Genomic DNA, 19627 nt, shown 5'->3' with positions numbered 1-19627 from the left:
GTTACCTTACAAAAGTGTAGTCTTGGAAGAGACGAAGACAGCAAAGCAGGAAAAATGCAAAGGAAATCTATTTGCACTGAGAGTTACTGAAAGTCTTACTTACAATGCAGATAAAAACTTCCCTGAAGCTTAGACTGTCTTTTACAAAATTATTGGTGATTTAAAACACTTGGTCCTTCCCAGCAAGTACAAATTATGGCAATTCAGATTTAGATGTTATAGAAATTGGTCATTATGGCATTCACTTCTTACAGGTGTAGAATGGCAGGAAGCAGAGACTTGTTAAAGACTCTGCCTTCAGCCTTAGTGACATCTGAAACTCATGTGGAAGAGGAGGTAAATGTAATAATAGGCAGGAACAATGGCTGAATGTTTACACAGGATTGCAGCTGCTGAGGAGAAATCATGCCCATATGATTTTCTTACACCTTTTTTTACATCACCATAATCTCCCTGGTTATTAATTTTATTTTTAATATTGTAGGTAAGGAAAAGTAGGAGTCACAGGGGGATAGAAGGGAGGTCAGAGTATAAACTTCAGCACCCATCAGCTGTTCCTATTACAAAAGACCATTTGTATATCTGGATTTTCAAGATTTTTCAAGAAATACTACTCTAGCCACCATATGTAGCAGTCCTTGCTGTGATATTTCCAACAGATATCATTTGAAGCTGCTGTGGTAATCTGTCCTTCTAAGTAAGTTTTTGAGGAGAAAAAAGTAATTTTCTTTTGCTTTTAAAGTGAAGGGTATAAATTATGACTTGTTTGTGAAAAAACTACCGATTGAAACTATGTGAATAATATGGTTTAACCTTATAAAAATGTTTTTGTTTGCTCATCAAACAGAACATTTTCTTTTCTCAACATCTTCTTCTTAATACAAAAAGCCATTCTTTTCAGAGCATACTTGTTACTTTAGATTTTATGCACATTCGTTTTCCAAATGGCCAGCAAAAGTCGATGGTGTTTCAATTGCAAAATAATGGAAGTGTCAGATTTGTGTTCTTTTTAAATTCTAAGCTATTGTTTTCCTTCTAATACTGTTCGTGGAGTTGAACAAGAATTTTCTGACAGCTACCACCAACCAAAAAATAAAATATCTTTTGAATATACTTAAAAAATATTCCTTGATTAGTGGTTTTGTATGCTCTCAATGTGGGTGCTTCAAGCTCAGGGAATACAGTTTTTAAAATCTCATTAGAAAGAGATCAGATTTTAATCTGTAAAATGCTGGGGGAAAATGAGACATTTGATAAAGAGTTGCTAAAAGAATTTGAAACTGCCTGTATTTGCACTTCAAATACAGTCTATATTTCTCTACCTTAGTGATTAGACCAATTTTCTATCTGCATGTTTTTGAAGCTTTGCCAAAAGGTTTGTTTGCACTGTCTCCCTCCAAAAATAATTCCAAAAAGTGATGAAGATATTTTTTGTGGTGTCGTAGTTTCATACATAAGGATAAAGTCTATCCTGATAAATACCAAGCTTATCATATTTGTGATTAAACTGTCTATCACAAAGCATTCATTTCAACATCCTATCAAAGGTAACACAGGTTTAGCATAGCTCTTGGTCCAGCAAGACTGATCAGCTGATGATTCCTCAAGGTGCGGAGTGTTATCTCCTCTGCTGGCATGTGGGCAGGGGCATGATGCAGGAGCAGAGTGGGAGAAATGTTCACAGAGGTGGTGGTGCACTGCAGGATTGCAAAAACCTGTTTTTAATTTTTGTAGTGTAGCTGGGGCAAGTTATGCCTCTAGGATCTTGAAATACATGGTCTTGGACTCAATATGCAGGGTGAAGGAAAGCCTCGACAGGCATCTTTCTGAAGGGGCTGTACCTGGGCGTGATTGTGTTCAAGCAAAAAGTTGTAGGTCTCATCATGGTAGGGGCAGCAGCCAGACAGAAAGAGAAGGAGGGGAATGTCTTGGACACCAAAAGCTCCACATTGTGTACAGTAGTAAAAGAAAGCCAGATTATAGGTGAAACTTAGTCTTTTAAATTAGAAAAGAACTAGTGGATAAAAATTTTACATGGCCGTTTATTATTCTAGATTGTATTCTGCTGTTTTCTAATTTTTCAACAGCAGTCCTTGGACTAGCTGAACTGTTTATTCACAGACTTCTGGGTGTTAAAGGGTATTTTTTCCCTCTACTTGAAGTAATTTCCAAAAATGTGTAATTATTATCAGCTACATATTTTAAAGATGTGCTTGCCTTAATCCTAAAGGCCTTGAGAAGTCACAGTTAATCCCCAGAGGCAGATACTAAAAATGTGAAAGAACATAAAATGCCCTAACTTGTGACATACAGCAGTCATATAGAAACTGGCAAGTGGGTGACTGCATTGTGTATCGAAATATCTAAGGGGAAGAAATGGTATTATGCAATTTTTAGTGCCCACTACAGTCACATCATCTGTGAGAGTTGATCATGAACCTGAGGAGGGATAGCGTTTAGCTTTGTGTGATTTATATTGTCCACAAGAGTTTTTGCTCTCTAATTGACAATCCTTGTGCATGTGTGGGAGTCTCTTCTGTTACAGTCCAGGATTTCTCCTGGAGCTGCAAGGGAATGATACAGCTGTACCCGAAAGCAGGAGTGTCTCTCAGCACCTCATTGCTGTTACTGCGTATCAGAGTACAGCTTTGGACCACCCTTGCAGCTCAGCTCGTTTAATATACCAATCTGCCCCGCTGACTTCAGTGAAACCCTACAGGATGCATGTCAGCTTGGGATTTGGCAGTGGTTGCACACAATTATGTTGTTGTTGGCTGGTGTAACCATTTTGGTTATGGTCATGGGGGTGTATCGTTCTCTGTTGACAGTTGGGACTTTGTCAACAAGTGCACACATGTGCAGTGCCTGGGTTGAGTGTGTTTAGTGCATAAGGAAATAATTGTCAGAGATGTAAATTCGTTATCTTTCTGTCTTTGCTTTAATTGCCATTTAATTTTTACATGCACATTTATATGTGTAAGTCTGTGTGTATATGTAGTTATCGGTAAATTTTTTTTCAGCAGAAATGAACTGTCAAAATGTGGACTACTTCCAGTTAAGCTAACATTCTCTTTTTCCCACCAGCTCTGTCTTCCTTCTTGCGCTTTTTTTCAACTCCCTCTCTTCCCCTGTTCAGTCTCTGGCCTCCCAGGTCTGTTTTTTCATGTGCATATCTCCTGTGAATGATGAAACATAAAAGAAAAGCAACTAAATAGGAAGAAGGAAAAATACAGTCTCTGACCCTGTAATTTGAATACCTTTTGTGTAGCAGTTTGCAGAACATTTTGAACTCCTATTCAACTCTGAAAATGATATAAGTGTTTAATAAATGCAAGCCTTGACAGTAGAAAGTCAAGGTTGAAAATGGTGTATTCAGTCAGTGCTGAACTAAGCCTTAGGGTGAACAAATGGAACTGACGCAAATATATTGCGTTCCTCCTACGACTTGCACCTCTTCCTCTGCCTGCCACATTCTAAAGGGAGATCAGAGCCTGCCTGTCTTAAAAATAATTAGAAAAAAAAAAAGCCAACCTTACTGTTCATTTACAGAAAGCCACAGACCCAGAAATCAACAAGGAAGAGAGTTGGCCAAATAGAGAATTTATGGCTTTGTCTTTCCATTAACAGTCAAGCTTTGGGCGCTAATGAAGTTTTCACCCTCAAACCTGGAAACTGGTGCACTGAACAGAATCCTAGCTTCTCTCTCCTTTTAGCGTGACACACCTCTTGGTCTGGAAGGACTCTATTCCAAGGTGACATCATAGTTCCCTTCACTGACCATTCTCAGCCTTGTTTTTAATACCATTACTGATTTTTCTCAGTGTTTTTGCCATATGAGTTCTTATTGACTGGAAGCTGCTGGCTCAATTAATTCAGCCAGTTAAGTAGTTTGCAACAATAATAATTCCTGCTTTTACTGATGTAGTCTTGTTTAGAACTGGCAAACCAGAGGTAGAACGCTTTGCACGTTTGCAGTTTCTTCTCCAGACAGTTCTTAGAACAGTCATGGGTTTGTTCCATTCTTTTTCCTAAGCCCAGAGGAAGATTCAGGGAAGATTGCCCAATGTTTTTGAGACCTTTGCAACTTTTAAAGCTCATTGCCCAATACAATCCTTTACTTCTAAGCAGAGAGACAATTATACAAAGTTGTTTGGAGATATATTTTTTAAATGCTGTATCCTGCAAAGTGAATAAAGAATCCCATGAAACGCTAAACACCATTCAGGTATGAGAAAACCTGTATCTTTACAATTTTCAGCTTAGAAAAGTGTCAAAAGAGTAGAACCAGATAAAATGAAACTTTTCCATTTCTTAATACTGTGGGACAATGTCTGTCTTTCTACTTTTTTGTTTAATAGAGTTTAGAATCATTTTCACAAGTCGACCACAGTCAGTACAGAAAAGAGTTTATTTTCCCTGAATTAAGCAAGATATTGATACAAATTTAGGGTTTTCCGATATTTATTGAAAGCAATGGGTTGGTGCTCCAGGCAGCCAGTAGTGACGTGGAGTTTAAGGGGTGCGGAATTCAGCATGACATTTCCTTCTGTTAGAGTTATTTTGGCAAGAGCTTGCTGGCTTTGCAGTGTGTGCCTTTTAAGGCCTCTGATAAATGATTAGGCAGATAGTTTAGCCTATTGTTGCCAGTGGGAGTAAGGCAGTGACTCCAAGAGAAGTGTCCAGCTAATGTATTAATGCCTTAATCCAGACCAATAATATAATGTAGTTTGACATGTCTGGCATATGGTTTCTATCATCTCAATATTCTTCTCTGTTCTTCCATGACATTTTAGACAACTAACCAAAATAAAGAGAAGCAGGAATTTCTTCACCCATAAAATATATTTTAAAATGTCCTGTATTTTGTTCCAGCTCTTTGGTTGATTGGATAATGAAGTGATCCTGAAATTCAGTGATTACTTCATTGACTGTCTACAGTATTTTCTTTCAGAATTGCCTATGGCATTATCGCTACTGGTCCCTGTGATTGGAAATACTTGCATAAAATCTGTGGTGTGCAGGTACTTTTCACTTGCACTGTTAAGTACCCATGGGTGCATGTGTTGGGTATTTGGACTCTTACCAGCCTTCAGGTATGAGGTGCTGACTTTTGAGAAATGTGGTTTTAAACCAAGGTGCAGTTTGCAAGCTAGAAGTTTTGCAGTGGTGACTAAAGCAAGTGGATTATATCCAGGGACATTTAAAAATAAGTAGAATAATGGAGTTTTTGTGCTGTGGTTACATACTTACATGCATGTACCCCTTTCCAAACATACATGGAATAGCCAAAACATATGTCACTAGTTACCTGTGAGAGAGTCTGTGGCCTGGGTTTGGTTTAAAGCCCCATGCAAACTGTGCGCTTAACACTTTGGCCTAAAAGAAGCCTTTCCCTTCTGCCTCAGGAGGTGCAATATAGTGTTGGCTCTGAGCACAGCAGATCACTTCCCTGTTGCTCCCCCGTTGGCTCCACTCTGCCCAGAGCCCAGTAGCATAGGCAGAGCCCACCAACACTGATCTGGAAGATATTGAGGGTGTAGTCAGTCCATGGTGGCTATTACAGGTAGGTATGGCTGTATGCACTGAAACCACAATCTAACCTATGTCATTAATTACATTTCCCGATGTTTTCTTCTTAGTTTCATAAGAAATCATTCATAAACATCACAGAAATATGTTTAGAAAAAACTGCACGCAGTTGGGTTGCCAGATTACATCAGGTATAAGGGAAGGCAATACTTTATGTAAAGTATACCAATAAAAGTTACATCCCAAGCTGAAAAGCTTACTGGTCTGCTGAGAAGGCTATTTGTGGGCTAACATTTTAAGTGCTTTAACAGAGCTGTAAAGGGAGGGCTGCCACCTGGCTCTTGTTTTCACTTTATTTTTGTATTCACTGATAAATTAACTTACTATGCAGTCTTTATATTTTGTGGCTGTTGCAGTTTTGTGTTATGTCTGTTGTGAGTAAAGAAATGTGGATAGGCAAGTATTAGGCGAATGAAGGGATTTATCCTATCTAAGTTGATGCGTGATTGTCTCTTTCTTTCAGGATAAAGAGGCCCAGAAAGACTTAGAGGCTTTACTTCTCACTCTGAAGCTCTGATACCACGTACTTTTTAACTCTTCATGCTGTAACAAAATTGCAAAACTAAAATGAGAATCTACAGGGGCTGGAAACTGCAAGTGAATTTCAGCTAAGTCAATGGGAAAACAGTCATTGATTTTGGTTGGCATGGATCATGGCCTTTAAGCATTTGGCAATTATGATATGAAAATAATACACTGATTTTTGATTATTTATAATCTTGTTCTGAAGTGTAAGTTTAGATTGCTGACACTGTGAGTCTGATTCTCTGAGCATGAAGTCCACTGCTGGCAATGGACATACTGGGGATTAGAATGCAAAATGCATAAATCTCACTCTTTGAAAGATTAATCAATTAGTACGTGATGCCAGCATAGAACTGTGTATAGCATAAACAAACAATGTTTCTATAGTAAATTATATTTATATCAACCAATTTACACAGATGTGTACAGAAGAAAATCATGAATATTTATGTTTACACATTTCTCTACTCTTATAAAATTATAATCTTGTTGAAGTTAAAGAAAGCTGTTGCCTCCACAAAACTCTTTTTACTTTAAACCTACTGTTCATTTTACATTGAAATGGGAAAATTTTATAAATTAAATATTAAAGCTTTAATTTATTTGTAACATCAAGTACAATATTAAAGATGAGACCAATGAAATTACGTGGTTTAGATTAATATATGTGACATTTAATGGATTAGTATCAAGACTTCCGTCAAGTTTGTGAATTCTGGCTCTTTCTCTTTGAAGAGTTGCCTTGCGTGGTGGCATCAGTGTGTCTTTGGAAAACCTAGTCCAACATGTGTCCATCATTAGCCTTTTATATCATTTATGTAGCATAACCTGTACATAAAAATAGACTACTTAAAGACCTACTACTTCTGTCTGAGTGTGTAGGACAGCAGTGCTTGCAATAAAATGTAACAGCTGGGGAAAGAATTTCCATTCACCACTGGACTGATCCAGAATTCACCAAAGTCTGTAAAAGAATAAAAGCCAATTTTCATTGGCTTTTAATTCAGGATCTTAATTTAGATGCAGGGAATGTATCTGGAATAAGTATGCATTTCTGTTAAAGGAAATAAAATTGGATAAGGACAACTACATATTCCTGCAATCTATTTGATGTGTAAGATAACATGGTTTATTGCAAAAACAAGGAGATCTTCACAACTTGAAATATGCATTTTAATTGTTTTTAATGTTTATTCTGTGGAAAAATAGTTTCTATACATCTTTCTCAATTCAAGAATACTTTTATTTTAATACACAATTTCAGAGAGAAGGGGAAATACCATGAAAGATAAATCCTATCAAACAGTTTCTTCTGGGACAGAATGTTTTGATTCACACAGAATAATTGACTTGTGAACGTAGAAGCTGGAAAAGTGACACAAAAGACTTTACCAAAGGGGCTTTTGGTAAAGTCTGCTTTTGACATTTTCATAGCCAATGTAGAAAGCATAGTTTAAATGGATCTACAAGAGTTATTTGTGCTAGGGTTGTTGTTAACAATTCACTCTCACCTAGGAAGATGTAATAAGAAGGCCTTTACTTAAGTCAGTTTTATGCTAATTTATATACTTTATAAAACAAATTGGATTATGCAATAGATACCTCATTTACAAGTAATTATTGATTATAAAGCCTGAAAGTGTATCAGAGGAATAGATTACAACAAGAAGTTATTTAAATTAGTTGCTGAAATTAGGTAACATAAGTAGGATTTGCTCTAATAAGGGCAAATATAAGGTGTTGAATTCAAGTAAATAACAGAAAGAGGATGGAGGAGACCTAACTAGTTATGGCAATTCTGTTGAAAAGGACATGCGTATTCCAGTGAATGGCAAATTAATCATGGGTCAATAATGTCATGTTTTTGTGAAAAAGCATATTTCATGCTAGACTGAATAAATAAGCATATCCCATTAAATTCACATGAAATAACCTTTTACTCTAATTAGGCCTAATAAGGTCTAATGAGGTCTGAGCTGGAATACTATATCTGGTTTCAGGCACCACACTTCAGGGAGGTTGGGGGCTAGTTGGAAAGAGTCCAGTGGAGAGAGACAAGAAAGATGAGAGTGCTAGACAAGATTATTTTGTATGTAGAAATTGAAAGAATTTGGTGTGTTTAGTCTGTAGGAGCAAGGACTAAAGGAGTATTGACATTTTTAAAAAGCTATTGCAGAGAAGACAGTAAAAAAACAACCCCAAACCTTGTTCTCCAAACTCCGTGTTCATAGAACAAGAGGTAACTGCCTACCTTCAGATTAAGCATTAGGAGAAAATAATCCTGGCTATAACTATGCAAAGCCCTGCAATACATTTTCTGAGAATATTATAAGATCATTCACTTAAATTTTAATATAAAAGTTAAATAAGACTTTAAACATTGGCAGTGCTTTAGACACAGTTCATCCTCTGGCAGAGGTTGGACTAGATGACTTCTTAAGATCCCTCCTGGCCTTGCCATCCCTGGGGAGCACGTGACTCCAGATCCCTATGAGCCACAGGCACTCCTGCTGGGGTTCAGAAGTTGGTGGGCTGTTTGCACATGCTGGCTCTGCATTTGGGCCCAGACTAAGGAATGAGTTTGTACTCTGAAACATTTACCAGCATGTTTCAAGACTTGAAGTTAAAGACATGCATCATATCTGCCCTTGACTTTATTTATCACAAATGTGGTTTTAATCCACAGGGTCACACTTTTAAATAAAAGTTCTGATTTTATAAATTAAATCACTCATCTTTCTTTCTAGCCTTCTGAATTAAACCCATTCTTTTGTTTTAATTTTGGCTCACTACTAGTCTATGTGTGGAATTACAAAGTAACATCTGAGAGAGAAAAGGCTGGTTTTAATTATTCATTCTAAGTTGTCTTTGATAGTTCACAGAAATATTCCTCACACAGGTAAGACACTGCTGGTTTATGCAGCTAAGATATTTTGTGCTTTTAACAGTTTTATTAGTTAGTGTACATGAGCATTCTCAGTTTTTTTGTTTCCACTTTGCTAATCTGAGAATTTTTAAAATTGAAGCATGTTCCCTAAATTGTTCCCTAATTGCTCCTTGAAATAAAGCTTTTGCATTTAGTTGTAGGCCTAGGCTATCTGTTCTCTGTGTCATACCAGCTGGAGAAAAAGCAAGCATAGCTCCAGAGGGCCATATGTTTTCTTTTTTCTTTAAAATATCCACAAGCAGACAGTCACTTCCGTAGTTTTGTCTCCATGGAGGAACTAGATTCTGTGATTCTCTGAGTCTGTATTAACCCCTGCAGGCTTTTAAGCCATATGGAACAGATGGGACTACAGGCTTCCTGAAGCCATGGTGCCTGGGCTGTGGTACCCACAACTCCTTCAGTTCTTCTACTGTGGCATCTCGTTTGGTCTCTGCTCCAGTACAAACACTGTAAATTACCTGGCAGAATTTGTCTCTTTACATACTTTTAAAAGGTGAGTTCTGGGGTCCTTGGTCTGGTACCAGGATTCATGTGCTTCATTACAGTTAAAACTACTAGTTCTGCCTTTCTTGATAATTGACATAATTTTTATTTCTTGTGAAGCTAAGTGTTCTGTCACTGAATCCTGATCCCTTTGTGATTATCTCCCTGCAACAGCAGGTAATCATGAAGCAAGTTATAAATTTTTTGTAGCAATTGGCCACAGACACATTGTGGAAATGGTTACAGTGATACACTGTCGTACTATTTGTTTAAATTACTCTCTTTTCTTTTGCTGAGTCTTGGGATGAGATACTCCTTTCTGTGTAGTAATATCAATACACTGATTTCTGAATTGGGAAGCTGTCCAGCAGTGGTGAGTATCTGATGATTGAAAGGGACAAGTCCTATGTCCAATTAAAAAAAGAAACCACCTAAATCCACACCTACAACCCTGTTATTATGGTAGTAAAAGCCTGAACTAAAAAACCCCAAGCAAACAGAAAAACAAAAAAACTAAACTAACACTGAAACCAAAGCATCAACAGAAGAAATCGATGAAAAAGTGGCTACCAGAGATCCAGTCATGTTCAACCCAAACATATCAGCTTATCTGGATCTACTTATCTTTGGCCATCACTACCTGAACACCTTCCACCTGAAGTAGCTAGGAGTGTAGGGAGGTATTGTGAATTCCCGGAAGATCCATGGGTTTTCTGGAATTTTCCTGGACAGAGTGTCCAACAGTGGTAGTGGAGGGTAGTCCTGTGGTTGGTGTTCTTTCTTCAGTGTGCACAACAGTGCATTACATCTACTCCAAATCACAAAATCCTACGGTAATGTGACAAAATTGTATTGCAGCATGCATCCAGTGCAAACTCAATAAGGAGTAGCTCTGAAGGGCTAACACTGTTGCTTGCTTTTTTTTTCCTCTGTACATTCTTATTTTCCAGCACTTCTGCTTCTTACAGACTTCCAAGTTCCTTGGAGAAGAAACAATCAAACTGTCTTGACAATACAAAAAGAAGTAAGCTTTTCTGGCCCTGTCTATGTTTGTGTAACCCATGCATGTGTGATGCTGGGAAATGAAGCACTGAAACTAAGAATGTGAAACATTAATAATTCTTTTGGAGGAAATATTTTACTCATTTCATTAAAATAAACAACCAGTTATTCTAAAAGTATCTGTGGGATCTAGTGTGAACTTGAATATGAACAATCTGAGCTCTGTGCTTGGTAGTGCTGCTGACCCATGATGTGACTGTGGGGTAAGCTACTTAGCTACATACCCAAGTTGCACACACGCAAACACTGTCTGTCCGCTCTTCATATGTTTTGTTTATTAAGATTAATTATGAGCTGGTTTGAATTGCCTACATGCGTAAGCCAAAAATAGAGCCACACAATACTAACTGGGAATATTGTAACCTAAACATGTGTTAAGGATATGGGCATGAATACGGATGTACTTTTTAACCTACCAAAATAAGTTCAGGTTTCTAATTCATGGATAAAGGTAATCAACATGGCTGATGAAATTTCAGTCTCTGGAGAGAAATGTTCTTGTTTGTTGTTCAGAAAAATGTGGCAAATCAGCAAAGTGGATTCAGCAATTTATTTGTGTTTTCCTAATCTTGGAAGAGGATAATTCATGAAGAAATGAAAATTCATTTGTAAAGCTCCTGACTGTGGCTCTGGGTTAGGGATTACTGGTTTGGAGAATGCTAGGCAAGCTTACATGGTGCCCTGTAAAATCATATATGAAGTCTTAAAGCAGTAATAAAATACATGTTTTTCAAATTAGAACAGCAGACTGCTTCTACAGCAACACTTTTAAGTGCAGCAAGGGGTTCATACAAAAGCACTGCTAGAATGTGTGTTGCTTTTGATACCACCAGTGTATGGGTATTGGCAGTTTCAAGCAAAACAGTGTTCCTGGTGCATTCATCATGAATCCCTGAGCAAGAATTACCAAACAAAAGACCATAATTGAGTGTGTGACCCCACAGTCATTTGACATCTTCTTTCTTTTAGAACTGTTTGTCTTACTAATGAGTAGTTTCATGGGATTGGTCCTTATAAAACCTACCTGTAATATTTTGGTGCCGTTGAGAACATGGCAGAACAGCCTCTGGACATCAGTGAGTCTCAGGCTTTGTGCTAAAATGGGATTTTTAAAAGTACCTGCATGACCTTGTGTGACATTTTCTTGTGTGCATCCTAATACTTGGTTCAGCTCGTTCTGGTGGCACACTGCTTTCAGCCCCTTTTATAGCCATTCCTACATGACCAAACATGTTCATTCGGGAAATGAGAAGGCAGGTCTTTACAGCTGTCATGGGAGAAATTCAGAACAATAGATTAGGGGGGGAGAAAAGCCCCCAAACTACTGGACGTGGATCTGTGTGGTCATTTGAGCAATACTTTTAATTAGTTGTCCACTATACATTGTGTAAAGGACATTAGTTTATTCTCTACAGGGGAAGTTTTGTGTTCAGTCTACCTATTGTACACCACAGAAATTTTCCTCCCTGCTTTAGCTTACTTCTCCATCTGAAACAATGGGGCTGACAGGGCTTCTTTCACCCGTGTGGATGGTTTGAAGAAAAACGTGTAGAACATGAAGAACACACGAGCAGTAAGCAGTAAAAAAGACCTCACCTTTTAGGCCTCTTTTACTCTTTCCATCAGTACCCGAAGAGCTGTCAGGGAAGATGAAGCTTTTGGAAGCCTTTACGTTGTTATTCTGGGCTGGTTTGGAGCATGTAGAAAGCCCATGCTGGTCTGTCCACAGACACACACGCACACAGCTGTACCTCTAGTGGAAGTGTATTAGCCAGTGCCCCAGCTGGGGAGCAGTGGCCAGTGAGACAGGAGAAGCAACACACCTGGATCAGCAGTGGAGAGAACGACCCCTGATGAGGTTCAGGTGGGCCCTGGCAGTGGAGAATTGGCACTTCTGGTGCACATGATGGGCTAAGTGTCCTTTGGAGATGTGCACCGGTGGCTTGGGAGCTGTGTTACTGCAGGAATCTGCAGAAGGCGGCTGAGCCTCTGGCAGCTCCTGGCCTGCAGGCGAAGGAGGGGTGAGTATGTGCTCTGTGGGGTATGCACCTTCACACTGCTGTGTCTGTGTCAGAAGGGGTGTGTGTGGGACACGTGCAGTGGGTACTGTAATGGTAGGTGTTTCACAAGCCTGCATGTCTGCTCATGGCACCACCCGGCATTAAGTTAAAAGAGAAAATCTGGAAGCTGTCCCTAGGAGACCTAACCAAAGGTGGACAGGATTTGGTAACTCTTGTAACGAGGCATATTAAGTCTTGAATCTGTAACTACCTACATGCAAGACTTTTTTCTGTGCAGGGCTTTGACTCCTCTCAGGGCCTGCTATGGGACCTGGGAGGCCACGCCAGGGCTCTGTCACCACCTCATCCTCCTCTGGGGCACTGTTGCATGTGGCAAGTGAGAGTGAAATGAAAATGGTGAGTTTCTACTTTCCCTGCTTCAAAAGATGCTTTTGTTCATGTTCACCAACCTAAATTTGTATGGAAAAGTACAAGGTAGAAAAGACATTTCAAATGGATTACCTACAAGCTGCCATTTTCCTGTCGTAAGAGCTTGTTACTGTTAAGCGAACGTGTGCTAAAATCAAGCTAGAACAGTAGTGTGAAAACAGTGCTGTAGCTCGGCTTTGTGGGGGTATATTTTAACTGCCAGTATTTTATTCAGTTTCCTCCGTAACTGATTACAGCACTTAGTTGAAATCCTCACTGCTGGACCGGCACCGCAGCCTCTGGTGGGTGGGAGGCAGTCGGCAGCTGCCGCCAGCGAGCAGAGCTCCGTCTGCCACGCTCTGCAAGGGGGGATCACTCTGATTCACACCAGCTGAGACCCGCTTCATTAGCTGGCAGCCTTAAATGAAAGCAAAGGGAGGCTGTGTTTTTCCTAAATTGTTGGGGGGTTGTTTAATCCTTAAATTTAGACTAGAGATGGAACTTAAATGAAAGAGCTTTTCTTACATCAAACAATGAGCAGAACAGAAGCAAATGTTGAGTATATCCACAGTGATACCTGCCAAGGTCAAACAAGCTGATTGGGTTCACCTGCACTGTAACATCCTGATTTCTGTGTTGCACTGGATTTACTGTGGCAGAACTGCTATGGATCCTGTCTTTTTTTGAATGTCAAACTGTAGTTACATATGCAGAAATTGTATGGAAACCACAGTTTCTGTGTTTGTGTGTGTATATACATGCAAAATTTTTTGTATGGATAGATATATCTGTAAGTTTAATAGAGGAATTAAAATAGATATGACTTGCTGTGTTTTGTAGCTATAAGAAGCCTGATTACTTAGAGTATCTTTCTATCCTTGTGTGAAGTGAAACCTTGAGAAAGACTCTGCCTGCACATCCTTATCCTAACTTCTAAATGCAGAGTTAAAACTGCTTCATGAAAGGGAGTTACCTTAGTTGGACCTCCCTCTGAGAGGAAAGACGGGAAAAATATCTGTTGAATGCAAGATACCTTGTGTGCTGGAGAGGAAATACAAGTTTATAACCCTGCAGGCTCACTTTATCTAGAGTTGTCAGTTCCTAATGGAAGTCTCTTACGTGTTCAATTTGGGGCAGGCAGATGGTAAAGAAAAAGGTAATAGATTCTGTAAATTAACGTATTATCTTTCTTTGCCTTGCCTTCTGAAACTGTGAGCTTGTGAACTCTAAAGGGGTTACTGAGTCAGCAGGAGTCAACGTGTAGTCCATGAACCCCGTCTCTATCATGTTCCCAAAATATTGTATCTGCTTCCAGAGAGTCTGTGGCTGAAGGGGGAGGATGTGGAGGGAGAGCTTTATGTGTTCAGAGGTGGGGGTTTGTCTTTTGAGAGTGCTTTTTTTGTAAAGGATTGTGGTTTGCAGAGAAATGCTTGAGGAGGATTGCCTAATACCCCTCTGTGGTATGTTTGACTTACTTTGGTTTCCTGAACTCAGTACTCATTCACTGAAAAGTAAAGTAACTCCTATGGGAGTGGGGAGGGGAGAGAAATTTCAGACAAAATTGAAGCTGCCTTAGGTATAAAGTATGAGGAGACTGAAGCACATCCCTGAATGGCTCCTGCTGAGATGTTAATAACTGGTCCTCTCACCCCTATTACACTGAATCTCTTCCAGTTTTCTTGCCAAAACAAGTGGTATTTTCAGTCACACTCCAAGCAAGGAGAAGTCAAAATGTAACCTTAAACCAGTGAGCTTTAGAGGCAGCTTTGCAGGGGCTGTGAAGTGCTTTTTTTCTGCCAAGCAAATGGGCGGAACATTCAGCAGGAACCATGGGCCTTTCAGTAGGTTTGACCTGAGACAACTGGGGCCCAGTGGCCAAAAGGAAAAGTGTCCATAAAAATTAAGTCCCCAGCAGAGTACATCTCCAGGACTTCAGTTTCCGAGGGTTTTGGCAAACTCTGTTTTTCCGTGTTGATCTTCTGTGACTCCTCCTCTCTGGAGTTGGCTTTGATTTTTCTTCTGATTTTTCTGACACATGGCAGTCAAAAACAGACAAGTTTGGAACCTTAGTTTAGCATTTTATTTCTACACTGGTATTTTCATTACTATATACAGCCTCCAATATATTTAATGCTTAGTGCATACAGTATATACAATTGATGGAGAGTAATGCTGTTTACTGAGTTATTTGATCATACTTCTAATTACTTACCTATTTTATCAGACCTTCTCATCTCTAGGATCAGCTTTTGCAACTAAGTGAAGGATCTCTTTTTTCAGAGTCTCATAAAGGCTACAAAAATGCTTTTAGCACTAGAGATGTAGGAAATTGTAGTCGGGTAGTATTTAGCTCAATATATTAAAATAAAATACAGCTGATGTGAAAACTTGGGTACAAAGTAGCTCAATTGCTCAAATCCACATTTTCTTTCCTCCCATGACATAATAGATTTTCCAGTTGTTATTGACAGATTTCAGAAGGATTTATCTCATATTCAGAGACAGGTTGAGTAATTCTTGATATTACAGTCATCAGGGCAGCCTTAGAGAGAGGCTCATGGTCTTCCAGCACAGATTGAATTCTCTATTAGATTTTGCACATCACAGAACTCACAATTTCTAAACTGGCTGTAAACTTAAGGGATAGGAAGACCAACAGATTTTGTGGTGTAGGAGAGAAAACACTATTTCCATACGATGTTATCAGAATGACAATTTAGTAAAGAACTTACAAAAATCATATTCATGCCAGATTTAATATCTTTACTTCGAACTATATTTTTCTTACTAATTAATCCATTTCTCATGAAAGTAGCTTTAATGATTCCTTGGAACTGATTTGCAAAGAGGCATGTCCATCAGTTAAAAAAAAAAAAAATTATAAGTGCACTATGACTATGCTTCCCTTAAACAGAGATCACATGGCAGCCTGTAATTCTATCTTAATAAGAAGATAACCCTGCAAGGTCACATTTTGGGGAAACAGTGATGCTGGGTTGCTGCAGAGTCACCAGCCATGTGGTTCCCTCGCTTTGTGGAAGCCCCATCCATTGTTTCAGTTGTTGGAGTTCTTGTTAGTCACATTCAAGACAGTACTGCAAACATTAGAAGAGAAAGGGAGGAGAAACCCTGACATGCCAGGATTTTTGCTTTGGGTTTCAGCAGTTCCCATCTGTTGTTCGGCTGGGACAGTGGGACACTGAGGAGTCTCAGCAGTGCTGGGCAGCAGTTGCTGAAGTGCCTGGGGTACAGTGATTGTTCCAGGAACTCAATGTGTTGTTGATTCCACAATTAAACGCTATGGGATTTTAATTTGCTCTTTACTCATTTTTCATTTCCTTAATTTTTGGCATTCAGATGCAATTTTGCTGAAAAGATTGCCCCAGGACATGAACACTTTCCTGGAGCTGAAAGCTCAATTAGCAAAGCACTTTCCTAGCCTCTCCTCCTTAACACCCATCCCTTTCCCTAGGGAAAGGCTGAGCTTGCTGTGAGAGCTATGGCTCGAAATATGCACATAGGTTTCATAGTTACAGGAATCCCCAGCAAGAGGTTTGGTGAGGGTCTTGGCTGTGTCGATGTGCTGCTGTTACAATTAGCTCTTCTGTTTCTAGATTGGAGAGTGAAATGATGAGTCTGCTTATCTGCTGGGATCCCAGGCCTGCAAGGAACAGGGAGAATTAAGGTGTAGTTAATTAAGGGGGCTGTAGCCTTGGCTGTTAAAGCACCTAACATAGCATGTGTGTCTGCATTCTGTGATGTCTTCTCAGTTCATGGTCTAACCCTGGCAACAACCCCATTTATTGGAGAAACTGATATATCTGCCATTAGAAAATAAAGAGACTTGTCTGCCCCTAAGTCCCATCATTGCCCTTGGCTTAGATGTACGAGTGCTACCCTGAGTTGTTTTACATGTTTGCATTTTATCAGGCATTACCAGTAGTGTATAATTTAAGGAACTATATTTAACTGCTGGTGACTGTGAGTTGATCCCGAAAAAGGTGGTCAACTAAAATCGCCTTGTGTTTGGGAATTGGCCCCAGCGTTATTTACTAATTCCTGAAATGCAAGGGAGAAACAACGCAAACGGTGCATCTGTGTGGAAGATGTTTGGCAATATCATGTTTTCCTGCGATAACTCCTTATTATTCAATGATTAATTATTGCAAGGACTATGTCCAAATTCCTTTCTCTTCCTCCTGCAAAATTATGAAACTCAGCTGCAGTACTTGTATCTCTTTACATGAAAGCTTTTACAAAAGGATTATGGGCAGGCTGTTTTCCTCCTTTTACATGGGAATTAGGTGTCTAAGTGACTTCTGGGGGATATGGTCTTAAAAGCTTGAGAACTCCACCCTGAGTTGGAGCAGAAATATATTGGAAGCATCTGATAATTTTAGTACTCAGGCATAACCCAAAGTTTTGTCCTGCTAATATAATCCATCTTCTGTTACTATAAGGACCAGTTGTATTTCCTTAGTAACAAATACCCTTTCTCCACTCCCAGAAAGCTTAGACTTATTAGCAACATTCAGAACCAAGGAAACTTCAGATGACCCAACGCTGTAGTATCAAAATCTCTATGTAACTTGTTCCAAGACCACAGTGTTCAGTCCCACTGCACCATCAGGCTGCTTAATAAGATCCATGAGTCTTTTTCCAAAAGAGTAAAGTATATAATAAGCCATAAATCTGATCTTCTTTTTTATGCCGAAGGAAAAATGTATAAAAAAAGAATATTGATGATCTCATTATTCCTATCGTTTTTTCATTGATGGATTAGAGCAAAGCTTTTGCCACCAGAACAGAAGAGGTAGGCATCTCAGCTGTGAACTGTGACCGTGCAACAATGTTTGTTAAGAGTTTTCTTCTAACCAGCTTATATGGGCAAACTCTGCTACTTCTTGGAATGTTCTTATTAATAACTAAAACGCATGTTAGTTCTTTAATTGACCATGGATTAAGCTCTCCGCTATCATCTTGCTGACCAGACTGAACAGCAGGGAGATGTCTGGCTGCAGGTGAAGAATGCCCTTTGCTGGGAGATGCCAATGTCTCTTTTGAAGGAGACCAAGAGGCTCTATTTCTTATGTTTCTGTAACTGCCTTGCAACTGTATCTAGCTGAGATTGGTGGACTCCAACCCCGGCTTCGCTTTTAACAGCAGAATTATTTCTGACTTCTGCTGCTCATAACTCCATTTTTTCCTCCTCAGGGGTAACTGTGTGTGGAAACCTCTAATGCTGGGCTTCTAAAAGCTGATAGCCCCAGCATGACTGCAGGGTTATTGCTTTGCATCTGGCTGTGTATTTCTGCTGTGGAAAAAAGAGAACCTATAGGCTCTAATGTTGTAGAGTAGCCCAGCCTGAGTGAGATGTTTCAGCTGAGCCTTGGTCCTTGATTATCAAGGGTATGAGATATCATTGTGTCTCCAGATGCACCAGACTTGGAGCCAAAGATGGAGCGTGAGGCCTCTCTTGCTGGCCCATATCACTTCAGGCAAATGTGGTGCTCCCTCTTGTGCGGTCTCTATACCTGTCTCTCCTTGTTTGAACTCTTCCCTGGGGTTCAGGTGGGCAGGATCAAGGGTTGGACTCGATGATCTCGGAGGTCTTTCCCAACCCAATTGATTCTATGATTCTATGATTCTATAATATTGCCTCCTGAAGACAGTGTCCTGAGATAGATGAATGAATGTGTTTGGTTTTGTATGTGCAAATTTCTCAGCAGATTCACAGCCATAGAAGTAGATACCAAGTTCATGTTCCCAACTTTCCCAGACGTTTACCCTTTAGATACAAATGCTGAAAGAGCTGAGTCTGGTGTCACTGCAGCTAATTGGCCCACCTGCTCTCACTTGGTTTTCCTGTCAGTGCAGGATAGCTCTGTAGATGGCACAAACAATTCACCATAGGTATTGACAGCAATACAGGCATATCTGGATGAAATTCTAGGTACTATGCTACCTGGGAAACTACATTTTATATTCTGTTGTGGCCAAGGTTGTAGCTGGACAGTGAAAAGGAGAGGAATTTGCTAACTAGGAAGCAAATTGAAGCTTTCTAGGGGCTTAAACAGTTTACAGGATACTCCATTTTAATTGATATAAACCCTTCCAGCAAGGAGGCAGAAGGGGATTTACCAAGCTTGGAAATAATTAAAATCATGCTAAAACTTCCCTAACAGGTACTAAATGTGACATAGTGTGTGGTCTCCCTGACAGGGTTGCCTTTCCCTATAAATGGGAAAGTGCAACATCAGATGTTTCAATGCATGCACATAGATAAACAATTCTTTTATGGCATATTAAGAACAGTTTGGTTTATAGCTTTTTAGATGCATCTTAAAATCTTGTTCTATAATGACTTTAGCAGAGCTGTCCAATTTTCAAGATGTGCTTCTAAAGCAGGATGAGTTTTGTACCTGTTTTTTATTAACTATATTACAAGCTAAAAATAAATCAAGTTGCAGACAGCTGACAGCAATGTGGACCCTCAATGTGTTTCATTAAAAATAATAATAATTCTTGGGAGCATGGAGGCAGAGATCAAGCTCTTATTGTCTCGTGGAAGCTGTTTTGCTTGTCTGGGAGA

At 39.4% G+C, this 19627-nt stretch overlaps 1 protein-coding gene across 4 annotated transcripts in view; it reads left to right on the top strand.

Moving 5' to 3' along the window:
* Positions 1 to 7205, top strand: part of LOC108493413 (regulator of microtubule dynamics protein 2-like) — a 45610-nt gene extending 38405 nt beyond the window's left edge. For all 4 annotated transcript variants that reach the window (XM_017806807.1, XM_017806805.1, XM_017806808.1 and 1 more), the window contains one exon: positions 6053 to 7205. Coding sequence is in view for 1 of the 4 variants with exons in the window: in XM_017806808.1 (XP_017662297.1) it covers positions 6053 to 6106 (54 nt within the window). In the remaining 3 variants the exon portion in view is untranslated. The remainder of the gene's footprint in view (positions 1 to 6052) is intronic.
* Positions 7206 to 19627: the final 12422 nt, after the last annotated feature.

This window comes from Lepidothrix coronata, unplaced genomic scaffold (genome assembly GCF_001604755.1).
Source record: "Lepidothrix coronata isolate B3197 unplaced genomic scaffold, Lepidothrix_coronata-1.0 Scaffold16, whole genome shotgun sequence".
Classification (NCBI taxonomy): domain Eukaryota; kingdom Metazoa; phylum Chordata; class Aves; order Passeriformes; family Pipridae; genus Lepidothrix; species Lepidothrix coronata.
Note: the sequence above shows the minus strand (reverse complement) of the source record. Positions and strands in the feature narration are given on the sequence as shown.